A 26583-nucleotide genomic window follows, 5' to 3' on the forward strand; every position below is an offset into this window, starting at 1 on the left:
TCCATGAGCAAAGACACAAAATCCATCGCTAGCGAATTCAACACAAAACATAGTTTTTTCATTGGAAAAGCAAGCCCCGACAGCCATGTGAGTAATAATTAAATACAGTGAGGCGTATCTGATTTATATATTACAATATCTGGTTTGTTTATTTATTTTTTCACTTAAGAATTGGTGACTTTGATGTGATCTACGCCATTGGTTCATGATCGGACACTGTCTGTTTTTTATTGACATGATGATCGCAACCATCCATGTGTCTCTAATGGTAAAGATGCACACGTGGCCACGGTGTCATTCCTCTGGTTTATATAATTATATTTGGATTTCTTCTTCTCAGTACCAATATATATTGTTAATCGGATTCTCATCATCAATATTTCTTTTTAATGAGATTACATAATTGTAAAGCGAATGACACTTGTCAATAATATGTGTCAGATGTTTAGTTTATTTGGTAATAATGTTAGCATAAGTCGCGCACGAGGACGTGATTGATATGGAGAATTCATGTTCTTGCAATCCATATAATTAAGAGTTTGAAATTAAACGCGCCATCTAAATGCTCAATTTATTTATTAAAAAATAACAATGCACAAATACTATTGGATATATAGGGATTGTCACACTCTTAATTACGGTGCTCTTATTATGATTCTAATTGGATCATTCATGATTTTGCAATCCACATGCTAGAGATCTTAAAATCAATGATGCGATTTATCTTAACATTCCTCATAAAACAATAACAATATACAAATAGTACTATTAGATATTATAGCAATTTTCACACTATTAATTAGATAATGTAAATTAACATAAGTCTCGTAGGATAACGTGAATTAGTAACAATCATTCATGTTTTTGCAATCCAAATAACAGAGAGTTTAGAATCAATTCATAAAACATATGAACGTTTCTCTTCTTTTATTGAGAAATTACAATACACAAATACTATTAGGTATACAATGATTGTTACATTCTAAGAGTATCCTTATTCTAAGCATTAAAGCTATAAGATAATTAATTTAAAGTGTTAGAACTAAGAGTGCGAAAATTGTTGCTTTATCAGATCGTTGAGACTCGAAGAGAAGGATTTGTGTTAGAAGATAATCATTTTAATATTGATAGTGACCAAATAATAAAACAATACTGTGGGATGCTGTTCTTTAGCGGTATGGAGTGCCCCGGGGGGGGGGGGGGGGGGGGGGTCCTATAGGTAGGGAACAAGCTGAGAACAAACACTGTGATGACCATGGTGGGCGTGTTGCTCTACTTTTATGTTATATATTTTAGGTTTTGTGGAAAGTGGCTGAGCCAAAGGGGCCACTGCCCTCAATGAAAAGCGTGGTACTAAAATTGGTTCTTAAAAGTGGCCTCACTCACATGACCAGCACTCTTTAGAATATGAACATACCTTTCAGCTGCCAGAATTTGACGCATACAGATGCCGAGAAATACTCAAATATAATCACATTTCGAAATAAAAAAGATTTTTCTTGACCTCCAAAAACACACTCCCTCTCTTCCTCTCTCCCTCTCTCTCTTTCTTAAGTTTCTCACCGAAACCAGGCTGGTGATGTTGGGGTCTGCTAAGACCAGACAAAACTCAGACAGGGTGTGAATGCGGCGGTGCACTCCTCACCCTGCACATAAACCATACATGGACAAACAATAACAGAATTTCTTATTGATGGATACTCTATGGAAATGATAAACACACATCTATTTTAGCTTTCACACACTCTTGTTTAATTATGTCTGTTGTTCGTTTGATTTATTCAATTTGATAGCTAAAAATAAAGCGAAGTATGTGAAAAGCTAAAAAGTGTGAAAATCATCACCTCCCATAATTTATGTATAGTTGAATTCAAATTAGAGTTTAACGAAGCGGTTACACAGTCTAAACCAATTGACCTAACCAAATGGCTCCGTCGCATAAAGTCTCTGATAAAACCCTGAACGTTGACCATTTTTACCCGACCTACTGAAATTTTTGTCGGGTAAAACTAGGGCTGGGCACAGGCCGGGGCGGGGCGTCCGAACCTAAGTTTGTAGGAACCGGAGCTTAAACGAAACGGGCCAGGACGGGGCGGGGATTGGATTTTCTAGTATAGGAATCGCACATTACCCGGCCCGGTTGAAACGGACCGATTCGGGCCGGGTCCACGGGTACCCTTTTCTTCAACTCACTCATCGTCTCGGCCAAGCCTAGCTCGACCCAGATCCATACCCGCTCCACCATCACCGTCAGATTTGCCATCACCACAACCTTCCTCTTGCACTTGTCGAGCACCTCGAAGCTCTCCACCCTCACATCTGCTGCATAAAACCTAACAATCATTTCATAAATACCACCAAACTCACAAATTTAATCGAAGTATTCTAAAAACTCTAGAAAATAAATACTAAATCTCATATAGAAACGTCAAAAAAACCCATAGGTTAAACGAAGAACCCTCAAAAGCTCAGAAATTTAAACGGATTTTTCACAAATTTGAATAAGATGTTCACATGCAATGGGCCTAGAAGGTACCTCGGGTGTTGATGAGTCATTTGAGACCAACATCGAAGCCAGACATCATCGGAATCGTCATTTGCAGCAACATGCTTGATTTAGATTAAAGAAGTCAGCGGCAATGGTAGTGGTTTGTGAAATTGCGAGAATCCAGTAGTGCTTTGTGAAAATTGGGGAAGACGAGAGGAAGAAAGGGGTTCAGCTGGGTTTAAGGCGGGTGAGATGGGGGGAGAGAGAGACTGGGAAAGAGAGAGAGAGAGAGAGAGAGATGGAAGAGATCGATAGAGATGAGATTGAGATGGAGGAGATCGGGAAGGATGAGATCAACAGAGAGGAGATCGAGATGGAGGAGATCGGGATGAGATTGAGATGGAACAGATCGAGAGAGATCGAGAGATGAGGGAGGAGATTCGGACTGGACTGGGGATGAGACTCGAACTGGACTCGGCGGTGATGTGGTTGGTGATGGTGGTCGTACCTCGCAAGTCACCAGAGAGAGAGAGACAGAGACGGAGAATTGGCGATGGCTGCTGTCGAGGAGGAGAGGAAGGTTTCCGTTTAAGATGAGACTCGGTAAGGAAAAATATCCAATCGAATGGTGGAGAAGTGTGGAGGTGTGAATAATCCCACGCTATAAACGGTTCAGGCCGGGGGCCCGTTACTCTTGATATTTGGATCCGCCCCGCCCCGTCAATTCCTCCACCCCGCCCCGCCCCGCCCCGTTTCTTCTTCAAAATATTTAGACCCGCCCCGAACCTGTCCCGAACCGCGAGGACCCGCCTCGACCCACGGGTCCAGGACCCGTTTGCCCACCCCTAGGTAAAACCACTTGACCAGACGAATATGGTTTCGTCGGGCAAATAATAACTTCTGGTAGTATACAAGAGCAGACATCTTAAGTTACCGAATAAATATTCAAATCGAAATATAGCTCCACAAGATGAAATGGTTTTATATCACTGGATTCATTATCTCAGGACGAAGAGACTAATGAAAATTAAAAAATAAATTGAAAGCAGGGTCGGTCCTGAGAATTTGGGGCCCTAGGCGAGCCTTCGAAGTGGGGCCCTAAAATTCTCTGATCTCCCGTTCTTTGTATATTGATTTGTATAAAAAAGAATTCACTAAATACATAAAAAATTCTATTTTCACATCAAATATCATTAAAAAATAATATTAAAAGAAGATAAATATACAAACATTATTTAAACATTACACGATTCACGTTTTTAGACACAAATGTACTAAATGTTTGCAATCAAGAGATTAAGATTGAGAGTGAAGAACAATAAAACTTGATGATCAAGAGAGTAAATAACAATAAAACTTGATTGACGAGTATATTTAATTCAAAGCCAATTGTTACTCTTGTGTTTTTTTTTCCTTCTAAAATCAACATCACACTAATAGTAAAATAATCCATTGAATAAAAAGTTATTGAAAAGAAAAATATATAATTCAAAGTTTTGATTACCTTAAAGTACAATCTTTAAAACTATATGATAGTTGGTTTAAACATTCAATAGAAATGGAGAGAATGAGAAGTTGGTTTAAATATTCGATAGAAATAGAGAGAATGAGAAGTTGAAAGAAAAAAGATTGCAAAGAGACTTGAGTTTTATAACTTTATATGCATTTGGACAGGTGGATTGAGAGTTGGATAGATGGATTGACAGTAAATTTGAAAAATAAGAAAAATCTAGTGGCTGAAATGCAGCTTCGTGTTTAGAACTCAACATCTCAAAGAAAAATGAAGCCAACATTTCCACCGCACTAACAAATAAATTATGATATTTTATACATTTTTTTACATTTATATGTTAATTACAAGATATAAATTTTTTTGAGACCCTTCCGAAGTGAAGGCCCTAGGCAGACACCTACTTGGGCAACCCTCAAGGCCGGCCTTGATTGAAAAAATAAATAAATTAACAGTAATTGACAGGGCAAAAACAATTTCCATTTGCTCTCCCCTTTCTTTTTTATCCTTTTGTATTTTTCTAATCTAAATGAAAGTAAATAAAAATAATAAACAATGAATTCTAAGCTTCCAAGAAACCAGTCATTCTGAGAATCGTATTCCGGACTTGACTCAAAGCCCTTCCCTTAAGCGGCCGCCCGTTTCCTGTGCACACCGAGAACGCCATCTTCCCTGCAATACGCCGCCGCACGATCAGATGCGGCGGCACCATTTCTCCCTCGTCCCACTCCTCCTCCTTGTAGTAATCTCCGTCGCTGTCGTCCTCGGAGCCGCTGAACCGGTCGAACATGCTGTCGGGGATTTTGACCGGCACCGACTTGATAATATTATTGTTGCTGCTGTTGTTGTTGTTGTTAACATTTCCCATTTTCTTCTTCTTCGAGAGATTCGACTTGTCGTTTTGATGGTGACGCCGGAAATCCAAGCAGGTTTCGAAGTCGAGATTATCCATGGAGAAGATGACCTCCGATTCTTGAAACTCGTAGTCAGCCATAGCTAGATTCACACAGAGCTGAGAGGAATTTGATTTGCAATGAAATATTAACGGAAATTGGGTTCATGAGAAGTTGGGATTTCGTAGGGTTTATATGGAGAGAAAGAAATGAAGTGTGGGAATCCAAATCGTGGCGAGTACACTTTGTTATTTGTGGTGTCAGATGGCGTCACTGTCTCAAGCCATTGAGTGCGGCCCCCGCCAGCTTTTTCTTTATTCAAAATTATCTCTCTCTCCATTAACTTTTTTATTTAAACAAAAAGTCCAATGACGATTTTAGGTCATTTTTTAAATAGAGTTTTAACAAAACATTTTAGGTATTGTTTATTTTTAACGAAAAATTATATTTTTAACGAAAAATTATATTTTTATTTTTCTTTTCTTAATAATATTCACTACACATTTATTTGTCATTTTTTTTTATTAAAATTAAAGTTTTTTTTTAATTTTTTTTATGGGATAATGCTTTAATAAGCTACTTTAATTTACAAGAAAGAAAATTTAAACTTGGGTGCTCGAGAGCAGATGTCTCAGCCAATCAACTTAATCTACAGTTTCACCTTTTTTAAGAGAATCATATAGTTTCACTTGTCGCGGTTGAAGTTATCTAGTTCTCGGCCTCATTTGTTGTCAAATTGCATAGGAATGGATATAGTATGGTGAAGATAAAAATGAAAAAAAATTGAATCTAACTTAAAAGCAAAAGATGAATTACTCATTAAATAAATTGTATCCATTAAAATCCACCACAAAATAGTAGGATTAGAAGGATAAGTTTCCTTCGTGTCTCTATTCTACTCATCATCCTCCCAAATTGAATTAATCACATCCCCCTTCAATTTACCTTGCATGTTATGAGTTACTTAGTACATTCCTCTCCTAGACATCCAGACACCCAAACAAGCTCTAAGCTCATATTTTTATAATTTAAGAACAATAGTTTAGTATCATGATCTCACATTTAGTACGATTGTAATATATGTGAAGATATATTGCTCTTTAGAACCCCAAGTTACAGTGTGGCCTTTTTTATACTACAATAAGGCGTAGAGGAATAAATTGGTATTGAACTCGTTATTTATGAGATTTAAATCTCAGACGTCTTACTTACAAGTGAAGAAAAATACCACTAAATTGTAGTACTAAGTGGCGATAATGTGTTTAAACAATAATTTAGTCTTATTTTAAATATTTTTGTAGACTTTAAAACTTCCTGTCTCTTTCTATGGAATAGATGGACAATGATTGTCTGCCCTCCCGTGCCCTTCCTATTTGTGTGGTTACGGTTAAACCATGTCAACATTTTATATTATTATTCATTTTTGTCTTATTATCTCTATAATAAAAAATAATATAAAATGTTGAAGTGGCTTAACCGTGACTACACAAAACAGGAGGGCAAGGGAGGGCAGACAATCCTTGTCCGGAATAGATCCTCTCTGAATCCCCTTTCATCACCAGTTCCCACTGCATATATTTCCCCGACGATCTTCAACCCCTCCCATTTTCTTATTTTTCTTTCTTTCTCTGCGTTTCTGCTTTGCCAGAAAGAAGGCATGTTGAAGAGAATGAGAAGGAGTGAGAAAATTAAAGAGTAAGAGTGATTTCAACCGCACAATTTTATGTGAACGGTTGAGATGATTTGATCCGCAGAATATGAATGGTTCGGATCCGAAGAGGATTCTGTTCCTCTTTCTATCACCTCACGGCTCTTCTCTTTTTCTTTAGCCTATTAACTGCATATTGACTTGGTGTATTTTTGGTTGCGCTGGCTCAGCTGTAGGGGGTATTTGATTGGGTTCCGTTTTGTACTTTACCCTTTTGGTCAAAAGTTGAGTTATTGTTTTTGTGGTATTTCAATTTGTACTTATTTGTTTCAAATACGGATGCAATGCAAGGGCTTGGGCAACAGTGCACGCATGGTGAATTGACAATTGGTATCAATTTATATAAAAGGAATGGGGTTATGTTGAATTTTTTAAAAAACCCATTAAGATTTGCTTAATTTTATATTTTCTGTTGAACAAAACAATAAACGCTGAACGATTATTTGGCTTAATCTCGTCTTTATCTTTAACATGATGTCAATGCTTAGCGACGCGGTGAAAATTTTTGTGTAATGTTGTCATCCTTATTAATTTAATCATATTATTACAATCTTCACAATACTCATTCATGCATATAACGTTTTACCAGAGTGACCGAAATCAATAATGCTTATGTATTTTAATGGGGTTCAATCCCCCTCCCTCCTAACATTTAACAGTTTAACTCACTAACGTTATCGTTTGTAAAAAAAAAAAAAAAAAAAAAAAAAAAAAAGATACTAATCCCATATTTGATTATTAATTAACACAAAAAAAGAGATACTACTTGGCTACCGCAAATTCAGTAGCAGCTCTTACTTCTACCCAACTATAGATAAACACATATCCAAATAGTTGAACTTGTAAACACCGATTAAATATGTGTCCATTTGTAATTGGGTAAAAGGAGGAGCTGCTGAATTTGCAACAACCAATGAAATAGTGTTCTATCTGTAGTAGTAGAAAGTATGTTGCGTTTTATAACAAGTAACAAAAAATCATATTCAAATGAAAATTTCTTTATATTTTTGCTTGTTTCAGATTTTAACTTCGATTCACATGAATTTTGACGACCATTTTGGTGCAAGATGAATCCGATGTCTAATAGTGACAAGCTCTGTTGTGATGATGTGCCTTTTACTATGGTTCATCATAATGTCGCCATGGAAACAAGAAATGTAGGTGAAACATAATTTACATGGAGATTAAATGAACGTTCCGGTTCAAATAAATATTCTACAGAAAAATTATTTGTGAGAAAAAAATAAAAAAAAAATACAGAAAATTTGAGAGAGCTAGTAGGCAAGCCGAGCCGAGTTGCTTGCAAATCAGCTTGCGGTGACTTGTGCTAGCTGTAACATTCAGCAATGATTGGGCGGTAAAGGCGTCGGTGTAAAGCTACGGATCAGCCAGCTCGGCGCGTCCTACGCCTCATGCTTCGCGTCAGAGCGGGGCCCAGATTCCCAAGGGCTTGGGGGGAGGTCCACCTAATTTATCCAGTTACCGCAAGAGAATGATTCGGGGATACGACAATACCAATGGAAGAGAGACACGTCGCGAGTGACATCAGCGGGACACACACAGGGGTACCCCAGCGCGGGAATCTGATTGATTGGTGTGCTTGGATGCCACGTTGACTCCATTGTTTTCGTGTAATAATTAAGTGAAGCAATCTTAGGACTTCTAAAGTGCCAAGTCTTGGTGTTGATGTTTGGGAAGCAAACAAAACCAATCAATGACTAGAGAACGTGGACTTTTAGGGTTTTTCGCTTGATGAAAGAATACGTTATCATTTTTAAGTAGAAGATGTTTTAATACAGTGACGAAAAATAATAATGTTTATATATTTTAGTGTGAATTCGGTTTCTATTGATTTTTTATTATTGATATTTAATTATCTAACCAACTAAAGCAATCGTTTGCAAAACAAATCATTATTTAGATTAAAAAGAATGAAGTTTTTCCTTCTTCTTTGCTTATGAATAATAGAGAAAGAAATAAGAATTTACTTATGAAGTTGAAAACTTCTTGTAGATGCGTGTATTATGAGTTAGAAGAAAGAACTAAAACGCATTATATTTCTTTTTGCAAGTAAAATTACATTATATGTAGCTCAAGTAAGCAAGAATTATATACTCGAGTTCTGTCCAATTTTCCTTCTCCTCATATAAACAAAATTTAGAATCACATTGTTTAGTTTCATAATTCGATTTGTACGTAATATTTTCCAGCTATGACTAAATCCAAACTCGTAACATCTTTCAGCTTTATGACGAGAAAACATCATTACATTATTGAACTAGTTGATTCAATACCTAAAAAATGCAATATGATGAAAGTAGAGTATTACTAGAATAATCAAGCAAACAAGCAATATAATTCATAAGTGTGCAAGTGTGGTCCATGGGAGAGCTGGTTTGCCCTAGTTGATTAGACGTACATAACTCTTTTTAGTGAAAACGACTTATAAGCACAAGTTCTAGAATTGGAGAGTCTCTGGAGTTTTGGTATTGGTAGATAGATAGTTTTATATGTCTGTTATTGGATGAATATGACTTCGATCTCATCTATACTATTGATTTAATTTGGTCAGTGTCATCACATAATTAAGAATCGGCGACCAGTTATGAATTAATTAATTATGTTATTATAATTATTCAATACGCTTTTTGTCTGAATCAATTCGCAAGAGTCTGTTGCTAGCATTTATCTCGATGCATTTGGTTCGATCCTTTCATTTTTCAATATTTATTGTATAAAAAAATTTATCACGGTTTCTTGTCCATTTTGCAGAAAAGAACGAAAATTCTTGGATTTGAACTCACCAGAAACCCTATATGTACTTACGTGCTCGTAGACTTATATAAAAATGTTGTGGAAAAATGAAAAATGATAAGTGGCATTTGTAATTATTCTTCTCTTAGAGTTATGGTAATATATAGATGGATATACAAAGATATATATGACAAGGTATAACAATGGACATACATTATGTTTTGGTCTGGCCGATATCCTACGAAACCTTATGGTATAGAGTGCATGTGATGTACAGATTATCAAATTAATAACAATTAGTGCATTATGTTCGTCATAAGTAATAATATGCTTTCACATCATATGATGCCAATATATATATATATATATATATATATATATATATATATATAAAAGATAGTGTTATCTACACACCTATTTTTAATTCTCAGACACCCCTCTCAATTTTCAGGCGTCACATGAATTGAAGAAGATTAAAGATAGAAAATTAATAAAAATGTGCAAGAGGCAAAAATAAGTGTGTGAATAACACTATTCAATGTAAAATAAAATCTTGAGCTAGTTGTCATTAGTTTACAAAAGCTACGCTCAATTGATCACCTGACACTAGTTTTCTTAATTTTTCGTTATGAATTACAGAGCACGCCATTTGTCCCACAAAATCTGCAACTATGAAGACCCTTTCACGAAGGAATTATATTTTAATAGTCCATGAAAAAGCACGAAATATAGTTCTTGTTTTGTTACGGGGTTAAAAAAAATTGCTTGGGGTACATATAGCCTCAATGAATTTGCTAATAAACATCCATCTGCCCAAGCCCAATAAGTACGAATCCTATCCACTAACAGACCCAATGAAAGTTGCTTTTTGTTGGAGTGACCGTTTGAAATATTGTATTTGTGGTAATTATCTCAACATATTCACTAAAATATTATCCTACAAGGATTAGGAAAAGCCGGTTTTTCCTACCAAAATTTGGAAACTTTTGCTGTTTCCTGTAGGTTTATCAGTTGTCCCAGTAATCCTACAAGAATTAGAAAAGCTTTTTCCCAAGGCTATATATTAAAACGTGGCATATGTGGTGTGTGATCATATTTTGTTAAACCTCGGAGTTGCTTTGCTTGGTAAAAGTATTGTACAACATTCTCGCGTTCCCTTTTTAATTCTTCAACGTCTAGTTACACTATAGTGTCTTGTTTGCTCTACAACCACAGAATCTTTGGTGGTATCTGTTAAGGGTTTTTCGTTTTTCCTAATTTCTAGGGTTTTCTTTTGGTCAAAGAGTTTCTTAGGGTTTTTAATGATGAGCCGGAGAAGACAACAAGGTCAAGGTACATACAGTCTTTATTCTCAACAGCAGCGTCACCATCCCTGGACTAACGATCGCAGTCGGCGTCATGACGAGTCATTTACAAGTGTGCCTTACTGGGAAAAGAAATTCTGCACGTCCGTCGGCTCGGTTCCGTGGGGAAAACTCGTGGAAACGAAAAAGTACATGTCTCTGTACAAGAACATCGTTGAGTGGAAGGACTCGGCTGGCGAAGAGGCATTCAACAAGGCGAAAAGCCGGTTTTGGGCACAGATGAACGGCCTAATTCCCAGTTCTGACCTATCTTTGCCGGATCCCGACGTGTATATTGATGATATAGATTGGCAGTCGTCAACCGAAAATATTGATCCTCAACTGATTTTGGACTTAGAAAAGAGCAAGGAACCTAAACCGGACAATGATCGTGGTGATGCTGAAACCCTAGGTCATGATCGTGAGTTTGTTATTATCGGCCTTCATCCTGTCAATATAAATCAGACGACATTGCCGTACAGCGGATGGGGTGAGGAGTTTGAAGAAGAGGATTTGAAAAATAAAGAAAATAATAATATTCCTGAAAATCCATGGGAACCTGCTTGCGTTCGTCAGAGTGAAGCTGCAGCCGTGGGACGAGGATGGAACAACACAACCAGCTGGGAACAGTGGGAGAATAATAACTATAATTACAACTCAAGATATAAGAAGTCAAGATTTCATGGTGGTTATAATGATCACAAAGTTGGAGGGTCGTGGAGGAACAATGGAGGGAGAAGGAACAGATATTCAGTTCATGTTGGTAACCAAAACCTGGCTTCTTGCTACTGATCATAAGGCTCTCGCAGATAGTGAACTTGGAATAATGTCAAGAACTATTAAGATCTACTCAAGTTGGGACAAACCAGTTTTTTAATTAATTAGTGTCAACAAATATTACTCAATGGATACAATTTATTTTCCGTATTAATCTTTTTTGTTTTTAATTTATGTGTGGTTTTAATCTTTATTATTTAAAAAATCTCTCATATAATTCATAGTTTCATCACGAAAAGGTAAAAGATATTCCGAAGCAAAATAGAAATAACATTTCATTTTTGTTGCAAAAAAAGGTTCAAAGATAAATTCTTGAAACAGTAAACCCTACAGGATGCACATTCGTATTCCTATATAAAATAATGTGACTGGAATTTATAAATAGTAGCTAGTTGTCACTTGTCACTAGCTTACAAATTAAGCTAGCCTCAATTATCATATGAGAGCTAGTTGTATTTGATTAAGCAATTAATCCCACTAGTCCTACAAAACCAGGAATTTTCAAGACCTTTTTCTCTAAAAATTAAGAATTAGGCCTTAAAAGCCCCACATAAACAAAGGTTTATAGATCAGTTGGTTAGGAGTACTTTTGTTCTTGGTAGAGGTTATTAGTTTGATTTCTGCCTCCTAGGATATTACCATTTTTATAAAAGAAATACAATAATATATTAACTCAAGGGGTGAGTGATTTGGATCAAGCTACACAATGATCAATCATAATAGATTGATAATTGGATATTGAACTTGCCATCTGCGAGAACCGAAATTAAAAATTCTCATTTACAAGTGAGGAAAATACCACTGGACCTCCAAGATATCACTAGTGTAAGAAAAAAAATAGGGAAATATTGCCAAACAAATTACACAAATTTTATGTAAAAATCTGCTTTGGGTAAAAACGTATAAGCTCCATGTATGTGGTAACATTCATGTCCAAGCCCAAATTCACTAATAGGCCCAACCAATGTTTTTCGACCGTCTGGAGACTGTTTTGAATTGAATATTTTGTTTGTAAATTAAAGTGCTTTCTTAGAAGGGTTAGGAAAAGACAACAAGGTGCATGCAGTTCCTATTCTCGGCCGCAGAGGCACCAATCTTGGACTAAAGATCGTAGTCAGCGCCGTTACGAGTCACTTAGATGTGTGCCTTATTGGGAAAGGAAGTTTTGCACGACGGTTGGATCAGTCCCATGGCGAAAACTCGTCGAAACAAAGAAGTACATGTCTCTCTATAATAACATCGTTGAGTGGAATGACTCGGCCGGAGAAGAGGCCTTCAACAATGCGAAAAACCGGTTTTGGGCGGAGATGAACGGCCTGATTCCCAGGTCCGACATATCTTTGCCGGATCCCGACATGTACATTGATGACATAGATTGGCGCTCATCATGCAACAATATTGATCCTCAACTGATTTTAGACTTGGAAAAGAGCAAGAAAACTAAACCTTCTGATGATCGTGAAGCCGAAACCCTAGGCAATGATCGTGAGTTTGTTATTCTCGGCCTTTATCCTATCTATTTAAATCCGACGACATTGCCGTGCTCTGGAAGTGATGATGAGTTTGAAGAGGAGATCTTGAGAAATAAAGAAAATAATGTTCTTGAAAATTATGGAAAGAATGTTGTGGATGATAAGAAAAATCCTTGGGAATCTGCTTGTGTTGGTCAGATTAAAGCTGCAGCTATAGGAGGAGGATGGAACACCAACACTACTTGGAACAACAACAATTCAAGATATAAGACATCAACGCCGTCGAGATTTCGCGGTGGTTACAATGATCACAAGTTTGGAGGGTGGTGGTGGAACAATGGAGGAAGGAGAAAGAGATATTCAGTTCAAGTTGGTTATGAAAACCTAGCTTCTTGTTATTGATAAAGCTCAGCCAGTCAGGCAGGCAGGGGCAGCTGTGAAACTTGGAGGGAATTACTTGTTTACACGATCGATTATTTACAAAATTACAATACGATAAATATATTTTCGTTTTTAATCTTTTAATACTTTTACTATGTATTTCTTTTGTTATTTTTGATAACAATATGATAAAACAAAATTTTTTTGCTTTACTAATTAGTTCTTGCTTGCGGGTGGTACTTGTGTTTCTCCTAAGTTAGAAGAAAGGGTTAAACTCTGTTTACTACCCTGAAGTTTTGTGGTTTTCAACATTTAGTACATCAAGTTTTTTTCGTCCCAGAGTCATACCTAAAGTGTAAATTTTGGGACAGTCTCATACATCCGTTAGTCAAACTGTTAAGTTTTCTGTTAACTGTGACGTGGCGCCCATGTGGACAATGACTGAGCGAAAATTTTTTGAAAAAACTTTTCCTTCCTTCTTCTTCTTCCTCGGGAGGACGAACTGGGTTCTCCTTTTTTTTTTTTTTCCTTCCTTCTTCTTCTTCTTCTTCTAGGTTGCAGGGGGTTGGGTTTTGGGGGGGTGGACGAACTAGGTTTGGTTTTTTTTTTTTTTTTTTTTTTCTCTTCTTCCTCCTCCTCCTTCTTCTTCTTCTTCTTCTTGGGTTTTTGGGGGTGGATGAACTGGGTTCGGTTTTTTTTTTTTTTTTTTTTTCATTCTTCTTCTTCTTCTTCTTCTTTGGGGCAACGAACTGGGTTCCTTTTTTTTTTCTTCTTCCTCCTCCTCCTCCTCCTCCTCCTCCTTCTTCTTCTTCTTCTTCTTCCTCGGGGGGACGAACTAGGTTCCTTTTTTTCTTCTTCCTTCTTCTTCTTCCGGGTTTTTTTTTTGTTTTTTTTTCCTTCTTCTTCTTCTTCTTCTTCTTCTTTTGGGTTTTCTTTTTGTTTTTTTTGTTCTTCCTTCTTCTTCTTCTTCTTCCTGAGCGTGGAGTCGAAGATGGTGATGGGAGGGTGGGATTTGTTGAAGATGAAGAGGTGGGTGATGGGAGGGTGGGCACAGGTGGGATTTGGGGAAGGTGAAGGTCTTTTTTTTTTTTTTTTTTTTTTTTCTAAATAAATAAATAAATATATATATATATATATATATATATATATATATTTTTCCATGTGAATGACACGTGGCGCCCAATCATTGTCCACATGGGCGCCACGTCATAGTTAACGGGAGATTTAACAGTTTGACTAACGGATGTATGAGACTGTCCCAAAATTTACACTTTAGGTACGACTCTGAGACGAAAAAAACTTGATGTACTAAATGTTGAAAACCACAAAACATGAGAGTAGTAAACAGTCTTTTGCCCTAGAAGAAATTATAAATTTTTCTCCTCCCTCTCCTATAATCCTATTGATCAAATCAAAAGATATATTATTACTTTTGGGTTTAATAACTTATTTCATAGTATTACATTGATCTAGATTTTTTCGTTAAGAGTGCCCTTAAAAATCTTTGTTAAGGCATTCCCGACTCCACTCATGTCAATGTGACAACTTCTTGATAAATTACCTTACATGGCCAACCGCATGACACTTGACCGGGCTGTGTTGCAGGTACATTGAAAAATTTCCCTTAAAAAGACTATTTTAGTAGGAAAAGGCACTAAAAATCTCTCTTAGGCAGACTAATAGGCTCAAATGCAAAGACAGGCCCATACTAAAAAATGACAAATCCAATCCACTAGGAATTGGAAGTTCCACCCTCATTTTCTCTCTATCCTTTTGCTTCTGCAACATATGGCATCCATAGCTGATAGCTCCTAAGGATTAAAACCCGTTCAGAGATTTTTCAAATTTGCAAGGTATGTGCGCTCTTCTCTTTTCTATCAATTGAACCCATGTTTATGTTTATGTTTAGGCACCAAAGTATCCATCTTTATCTTCAAGTTTCCTGAATTCATTTTTGCTCTCTAAGCTTCATTCGGAAAACCCACTTCGAATACAATCATTAAGAAGTAGTCATTACAAGTACTGGTAAATTATGTGGTGATCCAATTGATTGTATGATTTTAAAGTTTTAATTTTCATTACCCAACTGAGCTTTTCATGTTCACATGGTTAAAAATCTGTTCTTTTGAATAACTACCTGTTTTATTGAATTTTTATTTAATACTGAGTCCTGAAATTTTGAAAAAGCTTGTATTTTTATGCAGAATTAGGAAATGGGTAAGTAGATATTGAGTTATTTTAACATGCTTTGCTTCTTGTGCCAGAGATTGTACAGTGGGAAAATGTATTGTGACAAAGGTTTCTTCAAGGGAAATTTTATTTAAACCCATTTAACTTATTTATACACCCAACTTACTCTTTGCACCCATTTGATTTTTAACTAAATTATTAATATCTCTTTAAACCCAAATTTAATACCTAACATACCCTCATAAACCCAATTCAATATGTGAATTTATTTTTACACCCAATTCAATAGGATGGCCTTTGCAGACCGTTGGGGGAGTTCTTGCTATTGCTGATGGTGTTTCTGGGTATGGAACTTATGTTGGCTTGCTTATCTACCCTATGACGTTTTATGATTAAAAAAAGAACAAGAAATCCAGGGAAATTTGGTTTAAGAAACTCCAAGGAGTGGACACATAATTCATCTGTTGATTTCGGAAGTTCTGATCTTCTCATTTTTTTGGCTTGGCAGTTGAGCTGAACAGGATGTGGATCCTTCATTGTTCCCCAAAGAAGTGATGGCCAACGTCTCAAATCTTGTGGGAGATGAGGATGTAGTTTCTCTCAAAACCAAGTACCACTTTCACTATTGTTAAGTAGATTTTCGAGCTTGTATAAATTTTGTGTTTGCTATATATGAAACCCAAGGCACGTCCCATATAGCAGGTGACCAACAATCCTCATACTCTGATAGGAAAGGCACATGCTTATACCTCCTCGATAGGTTCTGCTATGGTGTAAGTTCATCATTTCGTTCAAGAAATCTTCGTTGTAGTTTGCCATATTTGTTCAAGAGATTCTTACTTTAGCTTTCCTTTATCTAAGTAGAATTATAACCAAAATACTCATCTTCTAAACTCTAAAAAATTGAAATCGAACAAACAAAAAATTCATAAATTGAGTCATACCTTGGTTGGAGGATTCAAAATTTCAAAATCACCATCCATCAATAGAAAAACTTATTTTTCTCTATGAGAGTTATTAGGGTTTTAGTCAGAATGAACGTAGGATAAACAAAGAATGATTGTAGGGTTTAATTGTAGTGTTTGGGTTTATTGATAAATTTGAGTTTTATTATTAATTTCATTTTGTACTTAATAGTAATTATGCAATAGGGTAAAATAGACAATTAACATTCAAAATTTTAAGTTGGGTGTAAAAAGAGGTTGCATGAGTTTAAATAAAATTTCCCTTTCTTCAATTAGAATCGTTGCACGTTCCTGGTTCATGTAAATTGCTTGCTCAAAGGATTGGCAATTGAAGAAGACTAATGATTGTGAATTCCAGATATTGTATTCGATGTCAGTTCCCCTTATCAGGAATTGATCAGGTGAACAATGAGTTACCTTATTCATGGTTTGTCCAATTTCATTCAGTGTCCACCTTATTCTACTTGCGTGTTTAATCTGATTGATTGGATGACTCATTAGATCACAACTACTGAAGCAGCTTTGTTGTTGGGGTTCGGCTTCCCTAATTGCAAAACTTCTCTCTTGTGGAAGGTAATTGGGTTGTTCTCATTGTTAAGGCAAGCAAGAAAAGAATTGTCAAACATTTGCTTTACCATTTGATTTCTAAAACTCTAAGTTTTTATATCACGGTCTTCATCTCTTTCTCGGTCTTTTCTCGTAGAAAAATTATGTACATCAGACGGTGGCTATACATACATCCAATGTCAAGTTCTCCTACAAGCAAAGTAGACAAGCTTTAACTAGTTCCAAAACAACTGAGAAGTAGGTTCTCTATCTTGCTTTATAGTTAAACATAATCTGTGATTTTCAATGTTCAGTTCAATTGCTTCAAAACGCTGCTTCATCGTTCAAGTGCTATAGTTATTTATGAACAATAATTGTACGTTCTTTAGGTTGTCATAATGTTTGAAGAAGATGTACCTTTGCATGAAATGCAGGAAAATAATCAAGAAGGCAGGAAAGAAAGAGCACCACTTATGGCAGAAAAAGGACTCTGCCGGGTCTGGGCAAAAGGCAATCAATCTCGTCAGAATTGTTAGTCTTATTTTTTTCATTCTTGACACTCTTGCTTTTGGTCTTTCAGCTTTATAACCTTCTGACATATGATATGGACCCTCTTCCTACTCTGTTTTCCTCATTAACGTTGAAATGACAGGTCTCCAGTCTTCCTAATGAGAAAGAGACCATTTTTGGAGCATTAGATAAATGGACAGCTTGGGAGACAGAGTTTCCATTGATTGCAGCAGCGAAGGCCTTGATAATCTTAAGGAAGAGGAGTCAATGGGTTCGTGTAATTCAAGTATGACACTCGCGGACTCTACTTCAGATTATTTAGAATTTATACAGCATACTTTAGGCGCAACCTGATCCTAGTGACCGCCGTTATTTAATTGCTTTTTAGATAAGTAAAGCTAGCGTGGATAAACAAGTCGAGATTTCACTTTTGAAACATTTTTCTAATGCCATTGCATATGGCATACAAATTAGCTTTTAGTATGAGACCTACATGATTCCCTTTATAGGATAGTTGCATGTGGAGTACAACTTTGCTTGGATCACTCTGAGAACTAAATGCTTAAAAGCACAAATCTGCAAAAATCCGCTTGACATGAAACTACTGAGCGTGCCTTGACATAGAGATATTCTTCTAGATGGCTTTGTGATTAATTTCGCCTGTCTAAGCCTTATAAGGACTTCTTTTGTTAACCATACAAAATCAGCTCTGTTAGTTGTTGGATCATCTCATTTTTTTAAATATAAAAAATGCCCTGTGCTCTATAAAAGGCTTTGTGACAGTGAAAGTTGTTGGATGTATTAAAGATGGCTGGCTAATTCTTATTAGTGCTTGTCAGGTAGCAAAGTGGATGTTGAGCAAAGGCCAAGGAGCAACAATGGGAACGTATGACACCCTTCTGCTGGCATTTGATATGGATCAGAGGGTCGATGAGGCTGAATCACTGTGGAACATGATTCTGCACACGCATACACGCTCCATCTCAAGGCGGTTGTTTTCTAGGATGATCTCTTTGTATCATCATCACGACTTGCAAAGCAAGATAATAGAGGTAATTCGACAATACCGAGCCACTAACACTTTGACGTTTCCACCCTCTTTGCATGATATAACGTCTTAGTGCTAAGATTTGAATTTCTTCCTGAGAAATTCAGGTATTTGCAGACATGGAGGAGTTAGGTGTAAGACCAGATGAAGATACTGTCAGGAGAGTGGCACGTGCTTTCCAGGAATTAGGGCAAGAGGAGAACAAAAAACTCTTTTTGAGAAGATACCACTGTAAATGGAAGTACATTCACTTTAAGGGTGAAAGGGTTAAAGTAAGAAGAACTAATGCATGGGATGAAGATAATAACTTAAGCAACTGAGATGGACTGGCTGGCATTTAGGATGCACAATGTGACCGTGATATCTGTTTTTCTTCTCTTCTTTTCACCCTTGGATGAAGATATGTACAGAAGGGTAAGATTCATTGCTACAAGCTTCAGTAATATTCCGCTGTAAGATATGAGGATTCTGTATGCATCCCTTAGATTTATACAAGTCAAGATCTTAAATATTTTGAATCTGGATTCTCTATTGAAGTGGATTATCTTCTTTAAATGCATGATAGATGTCGGGTGTTGTATGACGTCGGGCACTGTGAGGTAGGGAAAATTTTCCATTGGCATGTCACGGTAGTCGTTGCAAATGGCAATTAGGTGATTTCCATTGAAACCGATGATGCAGGGTGCAACCACCTATGCAGCCGATGCTGTTCTTTACAATCCGACAGAGTTCACTTCTATCATGTACTTCACAATCGCGATTGCTACAGAAGTTCTTCATCTTCAGAGTTTGCAAATGGTAATAATTTCTTATTTTTCGATCCTAAAAAAGGTGAAATAGGTTTACAACTCCACAGGAAAATATTCTGCCGGAGCCTTTTGGTCCGGCAACCCTTTCAAGTACTGTAATGCACTGGGAGTCTCCTATCTCTATTTCTGTGTTCCTATGGTTTGCAATGAAATCAAAATCCAAAAGAAATTAAAATGGCGACAGAGTAGTTCTTATGCTAAAGACACTGCAATGGGACTCCTCACAGTGTGGAGTCCATCGGTCCAAGTGTACCACCCAAAGACATACTCATTGCCTTGCTTGCTAAGCATCTCTCTTCTTGCTTTAACTGTTACGGTGAAGCTCTTCTTCTGGCCGAAATGATCGAAGAACAACATGCTCGGGGATGCCTTAATGGAGATTCCCAAAGGCGGCTTGGAGGTAAAGAAGTAAATGCTTTTGCTGTCGCCAACATTTGTGACTGTCCTCTTGATGGTCATGGTGTCCTTTAGTTTGGGGATTGCAATGGAAGGGTAGTTCAGGTTGATTGCTGTTGGTGGTGATTTTGGACAATTGAATGTTGGATCGACGTTCTTGGCTACTCCTATACTGCAAATGTATTGAAGATAGTCCTTGTACGAAGCATCGTATACAAGGCCGGGGTCTGCTGCCTTCGTGGGACGAAAGTGTCCGGCCCCATATGCAAAGGGAGTAGCAACACTTCCTGATTCATCTTTCAATGGTAAACCCAATTTGTTTCTTATTTCAGCTGCAAGGCAAACAATAAAAGTTAAAGATGATCAAACAATGTGCCGGTTTTGATCAAGTGCCCTGCCTTGAACGTTCGGGGTATTTAGTTTACCTGTGGTCATGATAGCAGATCTTATGGCAGCACTGCTCCAAGTAGGGTGGATTGCTTTGACAAGTACTGCTGCAGCTGCTACATGAGGGCAAGACATTGAAGTTCCAGAGTATATATTATACTGAACAACTCGATGATCTATACCGGACAACTTGGTTGGCGGATCAGCCTCAGTCCACGCCGCCAATATATTCAGCCCTGGAGCTGTGATATCTGGCTGCCCAGGTGAAGGAAGAGAGGTTAAGTTTCAAAACCATTAAATTCCTAAACTTTCGAAGTTTGACATTTAAACTGTTCCTCGCCAACGTTAACGGTTCTTAGGGAGATTGTACTAATTAAGTAACAAAAGTACATTAGGAAATTTTACCTTGAGAAAGTTAGGGTCAATGAGATTGGGGCCTCTGCTAGTGAATGCAGCCATGAAGGGAGCTGGCTTTCTATTGAAAACAGTCCTTGCTGGTATAATAGTAGCCGTTGGAATTTTGGTAGAGTTGATGTATTGAAGAATTCTATTGGCATCTTCATAAAGCACTGCAGTGGCAGGAATAACATGAGCATCACAGGAAATTTCAACCTCATTTGCTGCACTGTTTCCTAATATAAATCCAACTCCTCCTGCCCTTTTCACTTCCATGCCTTTTCCAACTCTCATCCCACTTCCTCTCATGCACAAAACTATATTTCCCTTCACCTTCTCAGGTGAAAGAGAGCCTGGTAGGCATTGTCTGCAGCCACATTTAGTTTATTTTTAAAAAATTTTTACAAGTCATTAGCTAATTACAGTCACTATTTAACTACTAATAACATAGATATGCACAAATAGAACTGATTACAGACTTTCAATAAAAAGTAGAATCGAGAAGACACTAAACAGACAGTGAGCCGTATATAAATCACGGCTAAGTGCCCTTTTATTGTTTGTTTAGTGTCCGGCCAGTTCAAATTTAGTCTTTGATCAGTTTTGTTTGTGCATATTTTCTTTAAATAAATCATAGAGTGAACTTTACCCTGCCATATCTTTTGGTACACCAGAGTTAATAACATCTGCAGCATATACTAAAGGGTACTTCTTATTCTCTTCCAGCTTGCTTGGTGTCACTGTTTCTCCCTGAATGTTGACTCAGACAAACATTTTAGCAAGTACCATATTGTTGCATGTGCTTATAGAGAAAAAAGTAAGTGCTTCCCACAATAGCATTCCTGAAATGAGCCCTAACCCAAATACTAAGAAACCATTCTTGAAATGAGCCCTATTCCAAATGCTAACAAACCATACTTTCCAATCACCTGTAAACTTTAAATTACCTCAATTGTGATCCCATTTCCAAGCACAACCGGAGCGACGAATGCCCGGTCGAGGCTGCTAGCACCAACTGTGATTATCCATGGAGCCGGATTTGAAAGAGTAGATGGAGCAGGGCCATTGTTCCCAGCACTACATGCCACCACAATGTTCTTCTTGGTGGCATGCAATGCTCCAATAGCAATGCCATCATTGGTGTAATTTACAGGTTTTTTTGTCCCAATTGATATGCTCAGTACATCAACACCATCACCTATTGCATCATCAATGGCTGCCAACATGTCTTCCTCAAAGCATGTGTTGCCATCTGCCTTGGACTGGCCTGGTATTGCCCAACACACTTTGTATATGGCAAGGCGTGCCAATGGGGCACCGCCAGAGGCCGTGCCTAGGGCAAAACCACCCAGGGCTGAGGTGTTGGGAACGACTCGGCCTGCAACGGTTGAGCTTGTGTGTGTTCCGTGGCCATCCATGTCACGAGGTGATCGGTAATCCTCCGAGGCATTTAAATGACCGTAGAATTGCTCAAAACCTTTGACGTAGTAGCGAGCTCCTATCAGCTTCCTGCAAAACAATCCATATCATAGGTGAACTACTGAACCTGGCATCATTCATTTGTGACTATAAGGCTTTAAGCACAACGTTTGATTCTTGCTTTGCAAGTTTCACTACAATGAAAGCCCAAGTTTCGCACAAGATTTTATTTATGTCAGTTAGACTGTAAGAAAAAAATTATACCAATTGGGTTTTGCTCCATATGGAGTTATGAGTTAACCAATGAGTTTTTAATTATGATATGTGCATGTTTTGAATGTAACATGTTATGGTTGTTATCTAATGACCTATTTAGAAATAACCAATGAGTTTGTATATTTTGAGACAAAAACTTTGCATGCAATATGATAAGCGAGATGGAAAGATATTATCATGCATCCGATCACCATTCTGAATAAACAATATGTCAATCTTACTGGTCCTTTAGCTAAAGAGAAAATAACTAAATAACTTTTGCATACTTAGGAAAATCAAACTCACAACGTCAATTACACAAGTAAATATTATGAATCACTTAAAAATTAGATAGAGATAAACAAGTGATTCAACTCCTTGCATATATCCAAGTCTATAAATGCATCAATTTGTTTTCCATTTGTTGTCTCTCTTTGTTAATTTAGTTGTACACATCAGTAAAATTGTACTACTACTTTTATTAACCGCGCCAGAGATATGACCTATAACTTAAGTAATCAACTATACATTAGCAGTGTGATGCTGAAATCTCATAGGCGAACACTGAACACACACCACTGAGCTGCCCAATTGCAGTCCTTTTTCTGACATAAGAAAAAAAGTTGAGGACTGTGCAGATTGAATAATTGGGTTTAGGTCATCTTCCAGAAAGCAAATAGCTAGGCTGACTTCAAATGCAAGAGTCACGGAGAGGCCTCCAAATAACGATAAAGAAAGTTCACAAGATGTGAAACAAAAGAAGCCAAAACCCAATTAAATCACCTATTTGTTTTGTTTGACTGAAACAAACAAAGGTAGTGATCATCGATCGTTCATGTTTGCTGGGTCAGAAATACTTTTATAATTCAATTTTCAATAATCCCAAACAACTATTTATCAATAATATTATGCAAGTCAAGTGGATGCTGTCACTGAAATTCTCTCTGTTGTTTTGATGCATGCATTGAGGAATTGTACAACATGAACATGCAGGCCTAAATACTGGATGATCAAATTCTCTAATTCCTTGGTATCATCAAAGGCAATCTCATTTCGTTTATATTCACAAAACTGACACTTTTTTGCAGAAACAATTCCTGCCAAATTATGCAGGAGTAGAATGTATGGTGGAAAACTAAACAACCCCCATAGTAGAAAAACCCTAGAAATGGGAGACTTTGGATGCGGTCTTTAGTTTGAATATTCTTTGATTGAAACCTTGTTGGTTTTTAATTTTTGATCAAGGTCCCTGAAATTAATGTGATAATTTATTTCTATGTACGTTACTATATTTTTTAAATTAAAAATTCGAAATTTTAGTTGTTTATATAAATGAGATTTTAAATAAAAAACCATAATTTGTGGGATTAAAAATATTAAAATATAAATATACTATTGTGTGTGTATATATAAACGTGGGTACATTCATCAAAATTAACCAAAATATTTATTGTATCAAAACATGGGTACATTCTTCAAAATCACAAAAAAAAAGATATTAGGCTTAATAACATTAGTAAATTTCTTTAATTAAACTTGACATGGATACATTTTAAATAAATAAAAAAAGAATGTACCCATATAAGTTTAAAAATGGGTTAGAAAAAAATTGAATAGATTTTATATAAAAAAAAGGGTACATTTTACATATAACAAGTTGATATATTTAAGAATGAGTACATTTTAAGATTAAAAAGTTTTACATGAATGGGTACATGTAATTAGCATGGGTACATTTAGCAAAATAAAAAGTACAAATAAAAAAAATATGGGTACAAATACAAATAAACTTTAAAAAAATATGGGCATAAAAGAAATTAATATATGGGTACAAATTAAAACTGAAAATAAAATTGGTACAAGTTAAAAAAATAATTACAAATTAAAAATGGTTACAAACTAAAACTAAAAATATATGATAAAAATATAGTCATAAATATAAATATACTAATTGTAACATTTTTAACATTAAATGAATATATTTTAAAAAAAATATTATTAAAATAATTAATGATGTTATTAATACCCAAAAATCTTGATTAAAAATTAAAAATAAATAGAATTTTAGTTAATAAAGTAGCAAAAGAAACGATGATAATATAATTTCTCTTATTTCAAAACTAGGTCCCAAAGCCAGCAAAAATAGAAGATACATGGTCCCCTAGGACCCCTACTATCCCATCTGATACAAAAAATATATTAAAGTAAAATGTGTCAAAGACCAAAGCTAGCCATACCCATATGTAATGGGGTTAAGTCACTTCACACGTATTTCAAAAAATTCTAGTTTGCCTCACCAACACAATTACCCATACCACAAAATGGATCCGTATATAATCAAAGAAAGTTGATGGAAGAAAATTAACAATTAAATTAACAAACTTACCTGTTACAGTGAGATGAATTAAAACCAGGTCCTGATTGGCAGATTCCCTTCCATGGTTTTGGAATGGGCCCCATTCCTTCATCCCTAAAGCTCTTTGATTCTGGCCAGACACCTGATCATAAAATCAACAAACATCATCATGGCATGGATCCAATCATACCCACTTCCCTCCACCCAGGAAATAATCAACCCTATAACCGAGATATTTCACTTTACATTCACAAAACCAGTCATATAATGAGTTGTACACACAAATTAATATACCTTCATTAATAAGTCAATAAAACCATATATTTTCTCTCAACCCCGACACTCACAAAAATAGGTGTTGCAGACATAGAGATATACCATTCAGGGAAACAATTTTTTTTATCAGACACAAAGTAATATAATACTGGTGACACAACATATTTCCTCATAAAATAAGTGCTCTAGACACAAAAAAATACATGAATGCATCAGATTTATTTCCCATTCCAGACACACAGGAATCACCTGTGAAAGACTTCACTGGACAAGAAAACTAATATATGAAGTTGTTTGATAAAATTGATGTTCTTATAACTTCTTACCACTATCAAGGAGCCCAACTATGATGTCCTTGCCATATCTGGCTTTGGATAAGAAGTCTCCTCCCATCTTGTCTATCCAATGCCTCTCTTCCTCTTCTATTATGCCTGAAAACTCCCAAGACCTTGTGGTGTGCATAGAGTACTTTTTTGGGTGGCTAGCCCACACAGACACAACTTCTTCCAAGTCTGCACTTACCATTCAATTTCTGCAGCATTAGAGAGAGAGAGAGAGAGAGAGAGAGAGGATGTGATTGGTTTGGTTAATTACCAGATAGATTGGAAGCTTCGTCCTGGGTGAGGACAGCTGCAAAGCCATTGATGCTGTGCTTGTAACTGTAAAGCAAAGAAGCTCTGGCATCTTCTTCTGTTTCTTTCACAGAGAGCAAATACGAGTGATGGGTGTCCTCAATTTCATGCAGTGCTTTCCCTCCACTGTGTTCGCCAAAATACACTATATAGACCTATAGATACACAAAAACATGTATATAAGTATATATAAACGTGACATATATGTAAGAAAAGATATACGAAATGGAAGAAAAAATAGATTTATCACGGCCAAAAGGAATGACCTTTTTTTGTTCTGCACATGAGGCTAAGAGAGGAAGGAGGAGAAGGAGAGAGAGGATGAAGACTTTCCTCATTGGTTTTGTGCTGAGGAATTAGTGGATACAAATTTTGAACTGATTAAAAGTGTTTATATATAAGTTTAAGGCTTATTTTAGAGTAGGGACCGAGATACATGGTAAAGTATGATATCTGATATATGAAATTTGGTAGTGGACTCTTTTAGAAAATTAAAATGCTATATTTTTTCAGTTACAGTTGACTTTTTTTTGCATTTATTTTGGTTAACTGATAAAAAAAGGTAACAGCTTAATTTGGATCTTATTAACCATAACTTTTTTAAGAATTAATTACCTAAAACTTCCTAAGTTTTTAGTGTTGTTCTAAATTAATTTCAACATTTTTAAACATTTTAAATGAAAAATAAAAACGAAGATCGGAAAATCTCAAGCTTCCCAAGCTCAACCTACGACCACTGAAGCACATCTCAACCTTTATATTCAAAACCCACCAACTGCGTATATCATAATGAACATTAATATTAGTTGCCTCAAAATCTAAATTTCAAACATAGAATATATAATATGGAACACGATAATTAAACGAGTATAAAATTGAATCGAAAAATGGACCCAAATTAAAATTACATTAGGAGGCAATCTCCTAACAAAAAAGAGGTTGAGAATTCAGATAGAGTTTCAAAGAGTTGTTTCTGCTCATGCGATTTCCTCATTCACTGATTCTCGGCTCGTAAAGCTTCCAGTTCTTCTTTGTGGATGGTGAAGATGGTGGTGGCCGCATCACGATACTG

At 36.3% G+C, this 26583-nt stretch overlaps 3 protein-coding genes and 1 long non-coding RNA gene across 22 annotated transcripts; 2 read left to right on the forward strand and 2 right to left on the reverse strand.

Moving 5' to 3' along the window:
- Positions 1–4280: 4280 nt before the first annotated feature.
- On the reverse strand, positions 4281–5110 carry LOC103429663 (protein S40-3-like). The gene has a single exon (XM_008367797.4). The coding sequence runs from the start codon at positions 4990–4992 to the stop codon at positions 4561–4563; it is 432 nt and encodes a 143-aa protein (XP_008366019.3). The 5' UTR covers positions 4993–5110; the 3' UTR covers positions 4281–4560.
- A 9929-nt stretch (positions 5111–15039) lies between these two features.
- Positions 15040–19103, forward strand: LOC103446227 (pentatricopeptide repeat-containing protein At4g18975, chloroplastic-like). 19 transcript variants are annotated; one of them, XM_070805835.1, is made up of 11 exons: positions 15156–15179; positions 15806–15860; positions 16025–16126; positions 16216–16289; positions 16758–16882; positions 16983–17054; positions 17185–17285; positions 17462–17558; positions 17680–17823; positions 18377–18589; positions 18693–19103. In XM_070805835.1, the coding sequence occupies exons 5-11, from the start codon at positions 16823–16825 to the stop codon at positions 18903–18905; spliced, it is 900 nt and encodes a 299-aa protein (XP_070661936.1). In that variant the 5' UTR covers positions 15156–15179; positions 15806–15860; positions 16025–16126; positions 16216–16289; positions 16758–16822; the 3' UTR covers positions 18906–19103. The 19 variants fall into 19 exon arrangements, with proteins under 19 accessions (XP_070661928.1, XP_070661930.1, XP_070661929.1 ...); XM_070805844.1 differs by having other exon boundaries at positions 16840–16882; XM_070805833.1 differs by having other exon boundaries at positions 16219–16289.
- A 46-nt stretch (positions 19104–19149) lies between these two features.
- LOC139188442 (uncharacterized) lies at positions 19150–19515 on the forward strand. Its single transcript, XR_011571865.1, has 2 exons — positions 19150–19184; positions 19267–19515. It is a non-coding gene; the product is annotated as an uncharacterized lncRNA (long non-coding RNA).
- Positions 19374–25925, reverse strand: LOC103446226 (subtilisin-like protease SBT5.6). The gene is made up of 9 exons (XM_008385310.4): positions 25778–25925; positions 25474–25666; positions 25206–25391; positions 24634–24745; positions 21521–22082; positions 21223–21323; positions 20583–20940; positions 20216–20432; positions 19374–20122 (listed from the first exon to the last, which is right to left on the reverse strand). Exons 1-9 carry the CDS (start codon positions 25847–25849, stop codon positions 19587–19589), a joined length of 2337 nt encoding a protein of 778 aa, XP_008383532.3. The 5' UTR covers positions 25850–25925; the 3' UTR covers positions 19374–19586.
- Between the last annotated feature and the right edge of the window lie 658 nt (positions 25926–26583).

The sequence above is a fragment of the Malus domestica genome, chromosome 10 (assembly GCF_042453785.1).
Source record: "Malus domestica chromosome 10, GDT2T_hap1".
Taxonomy (NCBI): Eukaryota; Viridiplantae; Streptophyta; class Magnoliopsida; order Rosales; family Rosaceae; genus Malus; species Malus domestica.